Genomic DNA, 19184 nt, shown 5'->3' on the forward strand with positions numbered 1-19184 from the left:
GCTTTGCTGAACTCTCCAGGCCAAGCGGCAGGTAGCTAGCGATCTCTCCTGATCCAACCTGATTTTCAGTAACTTGCTGTACTTTGTTTACAACAATGGGAGGGAAATTTTCCATCTCAACAATCTTATGGGAATGCATCTGCCCTACAGTGTTGAAAACCATAAACACAAAGGAAATACAGGCAGCCAAGAAACAAGGATTTCCTTAAAACAACATCACAGCCGGACGATGTTTTTACAACTCTAGAACTCTAAGACCACTGTGCTTTACACTTTTGATTATGTCCTAAAGACTATTCTACACTTGCCAAGTTAAGAGTGACTATTCAGAATACCTATTCACATACTTGGATGCACCACTTGCCTGTCCTGATGTCTAATTTATATAATTAGTAGACTATCTGTGATCTGATTTTAAACACAGAAGAGACTTTATAGTGTCTTGGCTGTTGTCCTTCAGAGGTAGGACAAGGACTGGAAGACCTGCCAAGATCCCTTCCTGTCTAAGACATCTGTACATTAGCTTGGCCTAGATAATAAAGAGTAGGTTTAAAGTTAATACCTTCTCATCAGTTGTTCAGGAATTTATAAAGCTCTACCCCACCCTGTACTCACTGCCTCTCTATTACCAAATTAGCCTTGATACAAAACAAAAACATGGTTCTATTTAAGAAAGAAATTTTATTTCTGCAAATCTTAAAAATGTAAAGGATGCCAGTTACTTTACCTTCCCTGGGGGTTGTCAGATAAAGCCTGAGGCTCAACTTACAAAAATAAATCATTTTCTGCAGATGGGTGCTGATGAGACACCACGACTCAAGTTATTCCTGTGCTCAGATTCCCAAAGCACCCTGGGCCCTCTCTCATCAGTCACACACAGAGGAGAAAGTGCTGGAGTAGGGGCCCAAAGGCCTGGCTCTGACACAACTGCTGTGTGAAGCTGAGCAAGCCCTGCCCTCTCTGAGTTTCTGTTTCTCCATCTGAGCTAAGTAGGGGGAGGTCCATATTTCTGCGTGGGTAGGAGAGGTCTTGTTGGAACAGAAAGTCTCTAAGGAGTTCTTAGCTTGGGGGTTCTAGATTTTTTTAAAGCTGGATATGCCATCTGGCTCTGTCCATGCTGGGGGAAGGGTCTCAAGATCGAGGCCCTGCTAGGCTGATCCAGCAATTCCACCCCGACTCCTCAGTAAGTGAACTCACCAGGTTTCACCTCCAGAGTGGTCCGGTCTGTGTCACTCTCACCCTTCGCATCAGTCACTTTCAGGTGAAAGGCGTAGGTTCCCTCAACCAGGTTGGAAAGAAAGAGGACAGGGCGGTGGTCAGAGTGATTTAACACCTCCTGTGGGGTTGGACGACATGGCTATACGGCAGAACAGAACCACACTCCTTCCGTGGAGTCAGCTGTTGTGTCTGTCATAACGAAGTCCCCTCTGGGCTAGACGGCTTTGACTCGGGGCAGTTCCTGCTCTGTGATGGCACTACAGCCCACAGCAACCAGGATCAGGGAAAAGAATCACATTCTGTTCCACACTAGCTTGAGGGGTGACCCTAAGCAAGTCATCTGACCTCCCTGGATTTCAGAGCACAATCCAGGTTTGACATAAGAGACCGCTTGGTTAAAACAGGTACTGGAGTGTTTAGCCCAGTCTCCTCTCCTCACCGCACCACCATGACCTGTGTAGCTCTCCAGCTGCTGGCACACTCACCCCTGCAGCTGGGCTCCCCTCGTCTCGAGTCCAGAGGTAGCTGACTATTCCCTTGTCATCTGAGGACTTGGAGCCGTCCAGCTCTGCCGTGTCTGTGGGCAAGGTAATTACCACATTCCCAGTTATCTTGGCTATAGGTGGTTTGTTCATTTCTAAACAAAGAGAAACCATGGGAAAAAATGTAACATTCAGAAAAAGAAGAAATGCTTCTCGTGATGCTTATAAGGAAATTAAACTTCAAAATTATCTTAAATGGAGAACTGTTTTAAGTGCTTATCCATGCCCATGCCAACAACTAACAGTGTAGAGCTAACGCCACCAGTGCCACAGGTCCTGAGGCTCCATTCCCACCCAGAGAAATGTTCCCCTGACACCAGTACAGTAGAGGGGACAAGTATAGTTTCCTCTTGCATTCTCATAGCAGCCTCCCGCAAAGGAATCCATTTCTCTGCTTGGGGATATATGATGATTGGAAACGAAGGCCTAAAGTGGATTAAAGCCCTGAAGTTCAGGTTTCATCAGCTGATACCACAAATTATCTTCAAAATATGGCTGAAAATGTTATTCTCTGAACATCTTTCTTGACTTCTTCCTTAGCACTTTAATAGAGAAAAAGAAGAGAGACACTTCTTATTCTGGGCCCCACCTGCAGCTTTGTTTACTCAGTGTGTGCTCTCTACTCACTGAGTTCAGTATACTGTGTTTGGGGATCCCCTGCATATCTGATAGTTTTTCCTACCATCAGCTTATAGACCTCTCCTAAGACCATCACTGATCACTGTGCCTGCAAACCAGAGCAAGGCCAATCCACTTTTGCTCAAGTTGGCCTCAGCGTGCAGGCTCCTAGGATGAGCATGGGAAGCTCCAGTGCAGGGCAGTCATTCTAAGGTCTGACAGCAGGTGTCACTGTAGCTAGCAGGAGAGTCATAGAAACCCCAGCAGCAGAGGCAAAATAAAAATGCAGGGCTTCCCTGGTGGTGCAGTGGTTAAGAATCCGCCTACCAATGCAGGGGACGTGGGTTCGAGCCCTGGTCCGAGAAGATCTCACATGCCACAGAGCAACTAAACCCGTGCGCCACAACTACTGAGCCTGTGCTCTAGAGCCTGCGACCCAAAACTACTGAGCCCGAGTGCCACAACTACTGAAGCCCGCGTGCCAAGAGCCTGTGCTCCGCAGCAAGAGAAGCCACAGCAGTGAGAAGCCCACGCACTGCAACGAAGAGTAGCCCCCGCTGGCCACAACTAGAGAAAGCCCGCACGCAGCAACGAAGACCCATGGCAGCCAAAAATAAATTAATTTATTTATTTTTAAAAAAATACAAAGGAAAAAAACCTTAATTCTCTCCCTATTCAACTGAGAAGGAAGGGAGGGAAAGCAAGAAGTTAAAATTCACCTTAAAAGTCGCTCACTCAAAGGCTGTTGTAGAAAAGCAACTAAGAGCTACCCTAACCTCTAACTTCCTTCCCTACTTTGTCTCTAATCAGTTTCTGCAACCAAACAAGAGATGATGCATTCTTCAGTTATCTGGCCCAGAGGCTGCTGCACCAACCCAAGGCAGTGAGGTACCTTCTTTGACAATGACATTCACAGAGCTCTGGCTTTGCAGGTTCCTCTCATCCTTGACGGTCAAGGTGAACACGTAGGTTCCCACTTGCAGCCCAGTCACAGTGGCGACACTGCTGTTAGCATTCTCAAGCTGTACCCCGTCAGGTCCCCTGGACAAAGAGAGAAACCAGAGGGTGGAATTGTACCTGTCTACTGCTCTCCTGTCCCCGCAGGAGCAGACAATTATTGCCTCAGCTAAGACATGAACTACTGTTTCTCACACCTTGAGAGGGCATGTTTAAAAATATTCCATTTGGACAGAGTGCCATTTGGCCCCAAAATACATGCTACCTGCTGATCAGAAAATTCCATTCACCAGCTTTCAAACACATCTAGCCTTATCCTTTGTAAGAGCTTCTAGAACATTCAAACTCTTTGCTGCTCCAATAAAAGGAAGAAAGTGCTCTGAGCAGGTCTCTGATCAAAAGAATGATTTAAGAGTGATGTTTCTGAAAAGCATTTCTGGCCCAGTGGTTGGTTCAGTTCTTGCCAGAAAAGAAGCAAAATGCATTTCTTAGTCACATGCCAAACTCCCTCTTGCTGAAAAGTCAGGGAAAGGAAATGGGCCAAGGCTATAGAGGAACTCTCAGGGAAAAACCATCCTCTTCTTAGCAGTTCTACAGGCAAAACTCCCTCCAGCTCCTGGACAGGGGCCAGAGGAACCAGGATGCCCTGTATCTTTCCTTCTCCCCTGTGGCCTCACACTGCAGGTGAACGAGCTCTGAGCCAGCATGTAGGCACAACACTGCACATATACCAGACAGCCCTTCTGTTCAAGGGTCAAAATGCCTCAGAGCTTTCCTTAACACTGCAGGACAACCAGAGAAACCTGTAGACTCCCAGGTTTTGCTCTGTTTTGTTTTGCTGTTTAAATGTATAACCCTGACCCTAGCAGCCCCCCTTGAAACAGATTCTCCTCCAAGAAGCTATGCTAAGGATTATTTCTGCTGTAAACACTAATAAAACTCAACTAAAAGGTTTATCTGCTGTATCTTCAATAAACAGTTATAATTAAAACATGCTGGGTTGAGGAAAATTAGGTTCTCCAAAAGATAGAAACGAAAGCTAAGGAAAATCATTTCTAGAATCCAACTCACTAATCGTAAGTCAAGTGCTTTTACAAGTCAAATTACAGCCCCTGCCCACCCATCTCTAACATCCTAGTCAAAAACAAAAGCAAAAACAAAAAACCCAGTCTGTCCTATGGTTGCTACCTTTGGAAATTGGGAATGCTTTTAACTCTTCCTTGGGATTGCTTCCTGTGGGATCCTGCATATAATCTGAGTTCCATTTGTTATGGTTTAAAGGAGCTGAAAGAAACTGTGAGAACCAGGAATGGTTCGATTAGGTAATTCCAATTTAATTAGTATTATTTTGGTTATTGCCTTTGGCCTCTGGCTAACATAAATGGTATATGGTATCTACAAGGAAACAATAACAGAGTAATGCTTTCATTTTGGAGATGAATTTTCAATTCCCCTTAAGAGCTGCTCTGTCCCATCCCCCCTGACAGCCTTACCCAGTTAATTTTGAGCAACAGTATTTTTCTGCTCCATTACCCCTTCCATCCTGCCTCTCAAGTGTAATTAAACTATGCATTTCAGCAAATGGATTGTACCTGTAAAAGCACCAGAACCACAAAGTACTACCTGGGGACAGCTAATGGTAAGCATTCTTTTTTTCCTTCTTACAAAAATGATAGTTTTCTTAGAGTTGAAGTTTGGGATTGCAAACATTTCTTTCTCAGTAATCCCCCTTGGATAAGCTAATAAGAGAAAGTAAACTCTTAAAAGCAAATAAAACCTTGCTCTTCAAAGGTCTGGAGCCCTTGCATACATAAGGATTTTGTGTCAATACTCACTGTGTTTTTTCCCAGAGATATGAGGTAATTTTCTGATCATCTGAGCTTTTGCTGCCATCCAGGGTTGTGCTATCCATGGGAAGAGTCAGCTCTTTATCTGGACCTGCATCTGCCTGTGGAGGCTTGTTGTTTTCTAGAAGACAAGAGACTTGGGAGCTCAAAAGCAGGCAGTCCAGCTGGGAAAGGAGAGGAACCAATTGGGACATATGTTCTGGAAGCCTCAAGGACTCTGCCTCTCCACTCATAGAACTGTCAGATACTGTGTGAGGTAAGAGTATGGTCAGGGAGTTCGCATGAAGAATATGAGACTGAAACGTATAAAACAACTCTGAAAGAACATGGATTGAAGTATAATGCTATAGGAGTTCAAATGAGAGGGTCTGAAAGATAAGGTAGGGCTTTCTTGAGGAAGTGGGCTTTAAGGTGGCCCTTAAAGGACATGGTGGGAGGAGTTCCCTGGTGGTCTAGTGGTTAGGATTCGGCGCTTTCACTGCTGTGGCTCAGGTTCAATCCCTGGTCAGGGAAGTGAGATCCTGCAAGCCCCAGCCAAAAAAAAAATAGGACATGGTAAGATTTGGGCTGGCAGAGACTCTATCTGCTAGCTCCCCTTGAAGGCACAATAACTCGCCAAGAGCAAGGGCACAAGCGAGGTTGTGAAATACTCCTTCTCTCTAGCTATGAAGAAAGCACTAGGGGAATGGACAAGAGCAGCTGCCAGGGGCTTGGTGGATTGGTAACTCCCACTTCCACCCTCATGGAGCTCAGAACCCAAGCCCTCTTCTCCCCCCAAGGGTCAAGGGACCAGCCAACAGAAGAGCCTGCACCACAAGGTTAGAACTTACCAGGCTGCACAATAACAGTCACTTGAGCGGTGGCCTGCTGTCCTATTGTGTCAGTCACTGTGAGTTGGTAAGTATAATCTCCTTCTTGCATGGCAGAGAGCTGCAGGGTCGGTGTTCTAACACCCTGGATATATAAATACAGACAAGTGGACTCCCGGAATCACATCATACAAGAAGTCCTACTCTGGTCTAAATGATTTACCCAGTTTTCTAAACCTAGGTTGGTAGTGGGCCATTACCTCCCAATTCAACATAATTACTGAATGCTCAATCAGACACTGTGGGACATCTTGTTAAAAGTTTCACCCTTCAAGGAAATAACCCTCTGACACAGCAACAGTTTCAAATAAAGTCAGAGCTCTCACAAGGTAGACGAGTACAGGAAAATGTGCAGAGATAATCAAGATCCATTTCTATGACCCAAGCAGAAAGAAAACCATTAACATATAGTAAAATAACACAATTTACAAAACGATGTTCTTCCTACTGAAGCTACACAGCGTGACCCTAACAAAGCTGCCTCGATAAACATGGCAGCAACGACTCAAGATGCTTTGTAATGCTGTGTGTGCCCTTACAGGTCTGTACAGATTCTGCAGCAGTGGAGAAACCTAACCTAACACCTTGCAGACATTTTATTTGGCCTTAGGGTTCTTAAAAGTTGGAAAATTTCACATAGAAGTCTAGGTTTCTGTCTTGTCTTGAAAAGCTGGAGGACCTAGCAACACTGGGACGATACTCCAGCGTGGCAACAACCAGCCTGACTGGAGGGCTGCTGACCCCTTTGGTCAGGGCTTACGCCCTCTGGTTTGCCACAGTCCCCATCCAGTTTTCTTCATTTACTTACGTTACCTACCTGGTGACAGATCTAGTCTCTTCTTAAATATCTCCAGAGAGAAGATGCTCACCATCTAGTCAGGCAATCTCCTCCAATTTGTAATAGAGCTCACCAAGATCTGCACCCTTCAGCAGAAACTAACACATTTTAAAGCAACTACACTCCGATAAAAATTATGGAAATATCTTGCTGCAAGTAGAAAAAGGCCTATGGCCCATTAACCAACTGAAAACTCAGAGAAAACCTCTGTTTGCCTCTGCCAGCCGTAAATCCTAAACACAGAATTGAGAGTTGAGAGCCGTCTTGAGCTTTAACTACAGTTTCCAAATGTTGCTGCTGCATAAATTTGTCATTATGTCATCCAGCCAGCTCCGAGCATGTCACCCGCCGGTGGCCGGAGACCATGGGGGGCTCGATACAAGGTGTTTCTAACATAGCAAGGGTTTGTGGGTTTTGTTTGTTAGTTTTGTTTATTTGAGAAAAACGGAAAGGAAAATGCTGCAGCATCTAAAGCATTCAGATTGGACAACCTGCCTGAATTCTGATCAATGCTTCATTGTTAGCGTTTTGCACGATTGTAATTTTTATGTCAAAAGAAGCCAAAACTTGCAATGCTATTTTTAGCAGACAAAAAAATAAAAGAACTAAATGTAAAAATATTTTTGACTTGAACATTTGGATGGCACTGGGTGCAAGAAGACCATTCATCCTTTGGACGGAATGTTTGGGAAAAAAGAGACTTTTGAAAAGGAGACGGTTGCTGTAAAGAGTCCATGGAGGGGTTATGTAATATTGTAACTCACGACTGTTAAAAATAAATCAATAAATTGTCCTCTGCTGTATTAAAAAAAAAATTTGCACCCTTGTAGCTTCTAAAGAATTTTACTCCCTGAAATTATCCTAGAGCAGCTACCAGTCTTTTCCTCTAATACTAAACATTTAAGATAAAGTTTTTGCTAATGTGTTAACTAAAGGCCCCTTAATCTTTCTAGATTTTTAAAAAAATTCAAATGTTCTATTCACTAATCTGACTTTGGTTATTAAGATGGAGAAATATAAGCCTTGGATGGGTGACCCAGTCCAGCAGCTCTAATTCCCTGGGCGAGAAAAGACAGAAACTATTCCCTCCTACCTGCATCTCCATCACTTTCCCTTTGCTGTTTGGGCTGAGTGACCACTCATAGCTGGTGATGCCGTGATCATCAGTGCTCTGATTCCCAAAGAGGGTGATGGAGTTTTGGGGCAGGGTGATCACTTGGTTGGGGCCTGCATTGGCCACAGGGGGGTAATCCACAGCCTTGTTCACTGTCAGGCTTGCAGTGGTAGAGTTGGTAGCTCCATCAGAGTCTACTACAGTCAAGCTATCAGGAAAGAGAGAGGAATGCAATCAGGGATGGTCTTAAAGAAAGAGGAATAAACATGGAAGAACTGAAAATCAAGGCTAAAAAATACCAATGTGGCAGGATTACCAATCGGTAACCAATTCTAACGCATTCTTTTTGGAAAGTTAGACTAATACGAGAAGCTAACACCGACTGAGGGTTTACTGTGTGCCAGGCACTGTTCTAAGCACTTTGTATCTCATTCAATCCTCACAACAGCTCTATAAAGTACTATCCCCATTTTACTCCTTATACATATGAGGCGACCGAGGCAAAAAGAGGTAAAGTAACTTGCCCAAGCTTGAAAGCTTGAAAACAGTGGAGTCAGGATCTAAATCTAGATAGTGTATCTCCAGCACCATTTCACTCTGCTGCCTGCAAGTGTCTGTGGCTGGTACCTTTATAAGCATTGTCTGATCTGGCCCTCACAACAATCATATAGAATAGGTATCATCAACCTCACTATTATAGAAGCCTTAGAGAGGTAAGAAACCTGCCCAGAGCTAAATAGTGAGCCAACATGCAAGCCCAGTTCTCTGACTCCAAAGCCCAGAACCAAGTCTTAAGAAGCAATAATCCCTGGCCACTATTCCTATGGGGTTCAAAGACGCTACACTAAATAAAGCAAGCTCTGACTGCAGCAGGCTCTCCTCCCATCATCCTGTTTTGGCTGTGCACACAGCACAAGAATGGACTTCCTGGGCAGACAGCCTCTAGGATGGACCAGGGGGGCTAGCTCCAATAAGATAGAAGCCTGAGATGGAAATGAATTCTCCTACGCAAGCGTCCCACAGTTTGTGCCAGTGTGAAAGAGAATTTGCAAGAGAAAAAAAAAATGTTCATTTGTAAGAGCAGGCTTCTACCTAAATGATGCCTTCCAGCTGAACAGCCTAAAGCTTCTCTTGCCACCTCAAAATGTGAGCATAAGCAAGCAAGGAGGTTTGGGCTGCTTCCATTTTGCTGACAGAAAGAGGAAAAGCATATAAAAGACATGTCGTTTGTTTAAATCTCACAACCAGCCACAGAAAGAGCCAGACATCTGTGGGGTTTTTAACCCACAATCTCACTTTTTACCTATGATCTTAAGGGGACTTCTGATATTACAGCTTTTAGAAAAAGAACACAAAAACATCAGACACACACACATGTGCGAATCAGCAAACATCTGAAAAAGAAAAATCCACAGAAGTTTTCCTCTCTTTCCAGTTTCTCTGTTTTCAGTTTTTTTTTTTTTTTTAAACATGTCTTATTTGTCTCCTATTTCAGAACAAAAGCAAGTTATAGACAGATGGGAAAATGGCAGCTGCCCATTACGCTGATTTTCACCTCAGACAGTCCCTGGCTTGCACACAAAAGTTCTGGAACCAAACAGCAGCTGACCACAGGGCTGAGGAAAGAGGCCACTGCTGTGTAAAAGCGGGGGAGAGGAAAAGGTAAGTGCAATCAAACAGATTGGACCTTAATGCTAATCAAACCCAATCCCATCATTTCATGGACTGAGGCTTAGAAAAAGAGAACTGCACCCAATATCCCATTCACCCAAAACACTCTAGGTTAACATTGTGGTTAAAAGCTCAGACTCTGGAATCAGACAACCTGTGTGACCTTGGGCAAGTTACTTAACCTCTCTGTGACAATATTTCCTAATCTGTAAAATAAGAGCCATTATAATACCAGGTACAAGGGTTAAATGAGCTACTGCGTGCAAAGAGCTCAGAACAGTACTTAACACAGAAAATGTTCAAGAAGCAGTAGCTATTATTGTTACTATTTCAAAAAGGATGAACATCGCCCAGGCTAAATTCCATAAATGTTAAAATTCCTATATTAGAAATCCAAGGCGAAAACCAACTCACATTTCCATTTTAACTCAGTGAGAAGGCTCCTACCTTGTTGTAATAGCAGCTACCCTTCATTCACTTGAAGTCTTGAGTCAGTGAGAGTCAGAACTTGTATATTTATTTGTATGGTAGGTGCTGTGCTAGGACATTCCTTGCTGCGTCTCTGGTAGTGTCTAAAACGTGGTTAATCTCAGATCCAGTGGGGAAAACAGATACCCATGAACAAGCCGTTGCACCATGGCAGGCACCACATAGAGGCACTGAGTGCAACAGGGAAAATGGAGGGACATACCCTCTCCTCTCTGGAGGGATCTCAGAGAGCCTCACAGAAAACTGAGGAGGTTCTTAAAGATAGGCGGAGTCCCAACAGATTGAGAAGGGCATTCAAGGAAGCATAAACAAAATACATATAGGCCAAGTCAAGGAGCAGAGTGGAATGAGTCCTGACTTGGGGATTAGAAAATCTGCATTTCAGCTCTAGCTGTGTGACCTCAGAGAAGTTAGTAAACACACCAAGCCTCATTTTTCTCAGATGTAAAATGAGGATGGTATAGTGTACATATGGTGTTTGCGTGACACGCACGTACGAGTGCTTCGTAGCCTACAGTGAATAATGCAAATGTAAGGAGGATTACTCTAGGGTCAGCCTCATCCTCATTAATCACAGTCTAGTATATCAACACTAGTTCCCAAAAGAACTATCTTTGAATCAAATTCTCTGAAAAGCCCCAACAGAGAAAGATGCTACAAATCATATTCAAATAAACCACTAAGTCAAAAGTAAAGATTTTGATATATCCTAAGTTGAGGAAGCATTTCCCAAAGGGGAGAGATGAGAGTAGATTCCTTCTAGATTTTTCTTGAGAAAAGACAAAGGAAGATGGGCCCTTTCACTTAATGACAGAAATTCTAAAAAAAGGTTTGGATATATGCCAAATAAGGCTCTGAGAAGGATTAGCTGTGTGGATCCTGATCTATTATGCAAGAACCTTTGCCCTAAAAAGTTATCACTATTGTGACCACAGTTACAACATGGCTCAAAGAACCAGTGGAACCAAAGGCTATATTATCAGCCAACTCTACAGGGAATTTGATATCTGTCAGAGTGACTCCTATAAGAATGTAAAACCCATAAGGGGAAAAAAATGGCCTATGGTAAACTTGAAGGATCCAAATTTACCTGAAAGTGTAGTTCCCAGGGACGAGCTTACTTAGTTTTAATATGGCCGTATCTTCAGAAATCTTCTCTTCTCTCAGAGGTCCCTTAAGTTCTTCCCAATGGTACTGGACGATCTTATCATCATCCGTGCTTTCTTGACCATAAAGAAATATCAGTTACAGCATGAGAGCACTGGGTCTTAGCACTTACCCAGTTTATACAAACCAGGGCAACTACCCAGAGATTTGAGGCTAGGAAAACTTCATGAAATTACAGACTATCTCCCCAGAGTGTTTCTTCCCTCGGATTATTGGGTCATTCTGCCTCTCTATGAATATTCCACTGCGTAGTTTTCCAAGGACTCCAACACAGGCAACCTCTGGTTAAAACGCTACTGTATTAAGTATATGTATAAAAAAAGGAGAATCAAAAGGTCTTAAACACATGAAAAGATATTCAACCTCACTTAAAAAAGAAATGCAAATTTAAATTACACTTGAGATAGCATTTTTTAACCTCTCAAATTGGTAAACACCAAAGTTTCACAACACATTATGTGGGTAAAAAGTGTGGGGAAAGAGGCCCCCTCATAAGTCATGGTGGAAGCATAAATTGATACAACCTCTATAAGGAGCAATTTGGGAAAATTTATCTTTGTCCCTGCAATTCCTCTTCTAAGAATTTAATCCTTCAGATCTACTTGCACTTGTGTTGTGTATCTGTAGGACATTTAATATTTGTGTTAAATGTCATGCTTACAAGATTATTCACGATAATGTTATTTGTAATAGCAAGTCAAAAATAATCTAAATGGTCATCAATAGAGATTGAAAACAAGTACATATTCATACAATGAAATCATATATTCATATCATGGAAGGTTATGTAATCATTAAAGGAAAAAAAGAATGAAGAAGTATTGCATGTATTAATTCAGAAAAATTCTCCAACATATAGAAACAAGCACTGTATGTAACAGTGCACATAATGTGTTGTCATAAGGACTGTATATGTATTTTCTTAAATACGCATCAAATATCTCTGGAAAGATACATAAGATAATACCATTGGTTGCCTGGAGGAAAACTGGATAGTTGGGAGACCGGGAGGGTAGTGATTCTTTTCACTGTGTACCTTTACATATTATTCAACTTTGATCTAATCCAAAATATAAAATAAAATGGTACTAAGTGAACCCTTTCTGCCATTCTCACAAGTGTTTCTTCCTATTCTGCCTCTTCCTCTTGGCCTGCTACTCTTCTGTCCTCCTCTTCTGGCCAGAATCACCTACATGAAAGGTTTAACCCGCTAGAGATCCCTCTGCTAAAGCAGCCTCTGCCACAAGCCCCTGTTGTGCCAAGACACTCAGGGGTGACAGGGCCTTAACGGGCCTCCAGAGAGACCAAGCCAATGCTGGAGAGTGACAGGCCCGAAACCTCTTGCACACACAGAGCCAAGGCCCAGAAATCGTCTCATGTCACCCATCAGGTGACACTCCTCTGAAGGGTGACATGTTAACAATGGGCCCAGGCAGGGGTGTGTGCTCCATTCTGTGAGTCTCTCCAGGAGAAGGCTAACGAGAATCTTGCTAGGCAGTGATAGCTGAGTGAGAGCTCTTTGTCAAGACCCTCAGTTACTTATCTTGTCATGATAGGAAGGAGCTTTGTTTCCATAGCTAAGGATGGCAACTCCAGGCAAGCGAATTTGAAAACCAGCAAGTTTCAACTAAAATAATGCTAAACACATGAACAATCCTACTTTCTTACCATCTCAGAGCAGAACTATTACTGCAGACAGGCCACACGGGGATTTTTTTTTTTTTTTTTTTTTTTTTTGCGGTACGCAGGCCTCTCACTGCTGTGGCCTCTCCCGTTGCAGAGCACAGGCTCCGGACGCGCAGGCTCAGTGGCCATAGTTCATGGGCCTAGCCGCTCCGCGGCATGTGGGATCTTCCCAGACCGGGGCACGAACCCGTGTCCCCTGCATCAGCAGGCGGACACTCAACCACTGCGCCACCAGGGAAGCCCCACATGGGGATTTTAAACAGGGCCTGTCTGGTTTTTACTTCCTAATGAATTGCTTCAGATGGTTGGTCTTCCCCTAACACGGCCAAGAGGACTGGCCTAAACAGTATGCAGACATAGTTGGCCCCAAACCTTCTACCAGTACACAGTGAAGGCTCTTCTGAAACATCATGCCTAGACAAGTACTCACGGCTGCCATCAATGACTGTAGAAGTGGTTGGCAGAGAGATCTCCTGGAACTGTGGTGACACAATGGCAACAGGAGGCCGATTCTTACGGGGCTCTGCAAGAACATGACCCACAAGAAATTGGAAGAGGGTCTTTATAAATTATAGGAGAAGCAGGCCATATCTGGGTGGAGCATAAGTCATTTTCCATTACATAAGTGAGAGCTGAGCATCACCAAATGGTAAAGTCACAGATCAGGCTGCCATTCTAACCTAAGACACCTGGGAGTGTTAAAGCCTCTTCTAAACCTGACGACTGCTAAGGCCATGCCCTGCGCATTCTTTCAATTTCTTTCAATGCTCATGTCCTATCTACTACATCAGAAGTACTACAGCAGCAACTTCTTGCTTTCAAGCAAGCTGAGTAGAGGTGGACAACAAAAAAGCTTTGTGAACTAGGAATTGCCCAATACGTAAATATATTACAAAAAAAGAATGAGAATTTAAAACCCCTAACATCAAATCTCCATCTCCTTGGGAATCCTGCAGAAGGAGCAGTGGAGACATGGCCAGGGCTGGGTAACATACCTGGTTTCACTGTCACATTCACATAGCCTTCCCCGTGGGCATTTTGACCATCTACAATCACTTTGAATTCATACAGGCCTGGAGTGAGCTGCAGAAGTGAGAGAAGATCTTTTAGACAACCACAAACAGCAGCATAATATTTAAAATAACACATATATCTGAATTTTCCAATGTTGTTTCTTGAATTCTCCTCTTCTTGCACCATTTCCAAAATGGAGAAAGTAACTAGCTGAAGATATGAAACAATGAATTATAAACTAAAAAACCATAGCTTTTCATGTGAATCTTATTACTAGCTGACTCGGAACAACAGAAGGGATTTCAACATCTCTGTACTCCCATTTTCTTTTCAGAAGAACATTAAGGGCCCAACCATCCTACTTCACAGTTATGAAATTAAAACAATCATCTCTGCAAAGAAAAACATTTTGTAAAAAACACCAAATAGCTCTCAAATATCTGAATATTTCCCCCTCCTGATTTCCACTAACTGTATGAACATTAAAAAAAATCACCCACAATCCCATTGTCCTAACACCCCAACTAATCACATTTTTCTTATTTCCCTCTCATCTTTTACCACATCCAAAAAAAGAGCTATAAACAGTATATCTGTCCAACAAACATGTATTGAGAATCAATTATATGTGGTCATTGTCCTAGGCCTGGGGTTTGGAGAGGAATTAGATAAGGTCCCTACCCTTGAGGAGCTCATATTTCAGTGGTATTCAGGGCCTAGCTAAAATCACGATATATCAAACTTTTTATTATTCTTTCTTCCATTCATTTAGCATGAACACTTTTCCCATTAGAACAGTCTCTTAAATAGTCATTTTAATGGCTGCAGAATAGTACATGAATAAATGTGCCATAATTCACATAAGCATTTCACATTGTTGGATATTTGGGTTGTTTCCAAAATTTTACTATTATAACTAATGCTGTGGTGAACACCTTTCAGGTAAAATGGTTTTTTTCTTTCTTTTGAATTATCTTCTTTGGGTAAACACTAATTGAATGCATGGAGCATTTTTGACCACTTCCTTCTTCTTGTAATGCTCTCCTTCCTTGGCTTTCACTTCTAGGCCTACTCCTCATTTTCTTCCATTTCCTCTTTCTTCCATACGTTTAATGACAGTGTTCCCCAGCATTCCAATTGCAATCCATTTATTACTTCACTCTACACCCTCTCTGGATGTTTTCATCTATTCATGGCTTCAGTTGTCAACTATTTGACGCTGGTGTACAAATTTATCTCTCCAGCCCGGACTTGCATCCTGATCTCTAGCCCCTTACCCCCAACTACCTATTGATCCCTCCACTCAAATGTTTCACAGGTACCTCAAACTCACTCTGTCCCAACATGAATTAATCATCTGAAAACCTCTTCCAAACCTGCTCCTCTATCTATGTTCCTCATTTCAGTGAAGATCACCACAAATATACCAACATCCAATGAAGTGTCTAAGCCAAAAGGCTAAAATTATCCTGGACTTCTCTTCCTCAACACCTCCACCCAATTAATCGATCACCAAGTTGACCTCCATAATATTTCTCAAATCCACCCACTTCTCTCCATTCACACTGTCATCACCTTAGTTTTTAACCATTCATCATAGCACAGTTGTTAAGAGCATGGGCTTAGAGATGGAAAGTTCCAGTTCAAATCTACCATTTAATAGCTTTGTGCACTTTGGCCAAACCACTTTGTTTTTCTAATTTTTATTTTCGTCATTTGTAAAACAAATACTAATATTTACATCTTGGGGTTGTTAGGAAGATTAAATGAAATAACTGCATAAAATAATTCGCACTGTTTCTGGCACATGGTAAGAGCTCAATAGGTGGTTTTTAAGTTTTATTTTATTTATTTAGTTTTTTTTTCACTCAGACTATTATCATCTCACACCTACATTTTTCAATAGATTCCTCCCTGGTCTCCCTAGTTTGAGTCGTATCTCCTCCAACCTGCAGTCAGGGTGATCCTTCTAAACTGAAAATCTGAACATGTCATTCTCCTGCTTAAAACCTTTCAAAGGCACCATATTCCCTCTAGATAAGAGCCCAAGGCCTCACTCTGGCACACAAGGCTCTGTGCCATCTGGCACCTGCATCTCTCCAACTTACTTGTGCCACTGTTCCTCTCATACCATGGGGTCCAGTCAGGATGAACCACGTAAAATTCCCTTTTTCCCACATTTCTCTCTATTATTTGGCCCAGTGGACATATTGCTTCCTCTGCTTGGGGTATTACCACTCCACCCTTTACCCAGTAAGCCAGTCACCTTTCATGACCCAACTAGGCCAACTCTAAAAAATCTACTCTAACTCCCCAGGGCTTCAATACCCCATGCACTGACCTAGTGGACTCCTGTTATAATTACCTGCTTCTGGTCAGTAGCACCTACTAGACTCTATTTTCCTTAAATGTTAATATTATGATTAATTCACTAGTAAATCCCCAATACCTGCCACATAACTAGTGTACAATGAACAGTTGTTGAAAGAAAGAGAGGAAAGAAAGGAAGGAAGGATGGAAGGAAGGAAGGACGGCAGGGAGGGAGGAAGGAAGAAAGAAAGAAAGAAGGAAGGAAGGAAAAAGCAATTGCTTGGCCAAAGAATATGAACATTTTTATGGCTCTTAATAACTACACTGAATCCCAAAAAAAGACTGAGCCAATTTACACAGTCATGTGGCCACAAATAACCTAGCTTATCTCCCAAATTCTAAAATCCTTATGTTACCCTTAAAAGCTGTTTAGTGTGTATTTTCAGCTATCACCACTATGCTTATACAATATTCTCACCATAAATGAAAATTTGAGAATCATACACTAACAAATACTGGATGTCAGCCAGCCAGACTTTTGGAGGATTCGCTTCTGAAAGACTGTTCCTAAGTTAAGTGTGGACAGAAAATTCTATATTATACATGTTAGAAAATGGTCAGTACCTCTACCCCATCCCTGCAAATGACAGGAAGCAAATTCACCTTGGATAGTTTGAGGATCTGGGAATGTTTCCCTTCCATTTCTCCACTGTAGTCTTTAGGATGAGTAATCAGCTGCCAGTCGTAGGTGTAGGTTTCTCCTATAGAAGGGCAGTTACAAAAATCATGAAAACACACACCTACACACAAAGAGGGCAACCACATAGCCTGTGAATAACAAAATTTTTCTCAATCTTGACAAGACCTTAGTTTTCAAGATTTTACCCCAAAGCCAAAGGGAAACCAAACATTCTGTTGAAAGAAAAGGTGGATTCTGCTGACTCAACTATACTTAGGGCTTCTGCCAACTCTCTCCCAGCAATGCTCATTCCTGCCCCATACCCACGCTGCTTTGGGCCAATCCTCCCCTAAAATACCAGGTTGCTCATGGTATGGCATCCCAGTGAAAATACATGCCCTACAAACCACTATGGATGAACTCACTGGGAATAAAGGCCATTTTCTTGCAAAACTTCTTTTGCAACAAAGAACAGCAATGACTTCTAAATAACATGGTTCAAAAATACCTTTTTAAAGAGTGCTAACAATACTCGTCTCACTGAGGTCATCACACCCTGGTGAGTTAAAAGAGCTACTTCATTCCTGCTGAGCTAATAAATAACACACTGCAGAAGGTGGTAGGGGATGGCCCATTTAAAACAGGCCCCACTGAAATTAATTAAGATCAAATGAAGCATTAAATGGTCCTCATTTGTAGCTCAGACTGTATCACTGGGTAGCGTGAGGATAGAATCCTGTTATCTAAATGGAATCCCTCCCCAGTTAAAGTTGTCTTAAATATTTTTTGGAACAAGATGCATTTATGGCTAGGAATGGGTGGGATTCAGTAGGAAGGTTTCATTTAATTTACTACCCAAAAAGGGAAAAATAAAAGGGGAAAAAAAAGAAGTCTCAAATGCTTACAGAGAATGGTCACCTTTTTCTTACTTCATGAGTTCAAAAGTTAACACACAGAACTTAATTCCAAACAGTCTTAAGACTAGATTTTACTTTATAAGCCTGAGATACAAGATCTATTACTCTTCCTTCCTCCAGAGAATACTAGCTTTGTTTTGGCCAGTTGTCAGCCCCAGGCAGCTTTCATAAATGTATCTGTAGAAGTTAGGTTACGTGAGGAGCAGGAAAGAAGAAGCAGAAGTAGGACTGGTGCTAAGACATGACATTTCTTCAACTGTAGTTAGAAATTTTTTTTCCCCACACAGAAAACAGACTCACACTAGCTTGGGAATTGACAATTTTATAACATCTAAGGCTAGCAACACAAATTTCAACAAATGACAATACTCTTGGAACAGAAAAGCTCAGGGGACGAATTATGCCTTACAGACAGGAATTTGCCTAACGGTAGGAACAACTGAGTACAGGTCTGTTAGACAGAATGCTGGTTTTAATGATTTAGGGCAGTGGTTTTCAAATCATGCCTCTGAACCCTAGAGGGATCCTGAGAGGTGCTGCAGGGGCTGCCATAGGAGATGAGAGGAATGAAGAACAGGCAGAGCTGGTCCTGCCTCATCATCCCCAACCTTTGAAAGTTTGAAACCATCCATCTCATGTATCTGATTAAGACTGAAGAAACTGGGGAGTGGAGAGTTGAAAGAATCTGTTTTTGAACTGATGTGTTTTGGAATACTGATATACAAGGTGATATCAACTCACAGAAATGTATATGCAAATAGGGGTTAGAAAAGAAAATACAGTAGTGCCAGGATACCTTTCACAGAAGAGTGGAAGCAACTGCAGCTCAAAGCAGTTCTTTCTTTACCTGCATCTTCAAAGGCCACCAAATCCATTCACCTTAACTTATCACCAGAGGAGGAAAGGAATATGTTTCTCTATAGGAAGGTGGAATGAACTGATAAGGAAAACTCAATGTGAGTGCAGAAATAAAGAACAGAGAGGGGGGGCTTCCCTGGTGGCGCAGTGGTTAAGAATCTGCCTGCCAATGCAAGGGACACGGGTTCGAGCCCTGGTCTGGGAGGATCCCACATGCTGCGGAGCAGCTGGGACCGTGAGCCATAACTACTGAGCCTGCATGTCTAGAGCCTGTGCTCCGCAACAAGAGAGGCCGCAATAGTGAGAGGCCCACGCACCGCGATGAAGAGTGGCCCCCGCTTGCCACAACTAGAGAAAGCCCTTGCACAGAAACGAAGACCCAACACAGCA

The 19184-nt window shown here is 42.6% G+C and overlaps 1 protein-coding gene across 5 annotated transcripts in view; it reads right to left on the reverse strand.

Moving 5' to 3' along the window:
- The window catches only part of KIAA0319L (KIAA0319 like), a 109471-nt gene that overhangs the window by 18001 nt on the left and 72286 nt on the right, over window positions 1-19184 (reverse strand). For all 5 annotated transcript variants that reach the window (XM_067725453.1, XM_067725451.1, XM_067725450.1 and 2 more), the window contains exons 6-15: window positions 17004-17101; window positions 14012-14099; window positions 13447-13539; window positions 11254-11386; window positions 7983-8211; window positions 6013-6136; window positions 5171-5303; window positions 3271-3419; window positions 1704-1855; window positions 1198-1336 (exon numbers count right to left, since the gene is read on the reverse strand). In XM_067725453.1, the coding sequence (XP_067581554.1) occupies window positions 1198-1336; window positions 1704-1855; window positions 3271-3419; window positions 5171-5303; window positions 6013-6136; window positions 7983-8211; window positions 11254-11386; window positions 13447-13539; window positions 14012-14099; window positions 17004-17101 (1338 nt within the window). The remainder of the gene's footprint in view (window positions 1-1197; window positions 1337-1703; window positions 1856-3270; window positions 3420-5170; window positions 5304-6012; window positions 6137-7982; window positions 8212-11253; window positions 11387-13446; window positions 13540-14011; window positions 14100-17003; window positions 17102-19184) is intronic.

This window comes from Pseudorca crassidens, chromosome 2 (genome assembly GCF_039906515.1).
Source record: "Pseudorca crassidens isolate mPseCra1 chromosome 2, mPseCra1.hap1, whole genome shotgun sequence".
NCBI lineage: Eukaryota > Metazoa > Chordata > Mammalia > Artiodactyla > Delphinidae > Pseudorca > Pseudorca crassidens.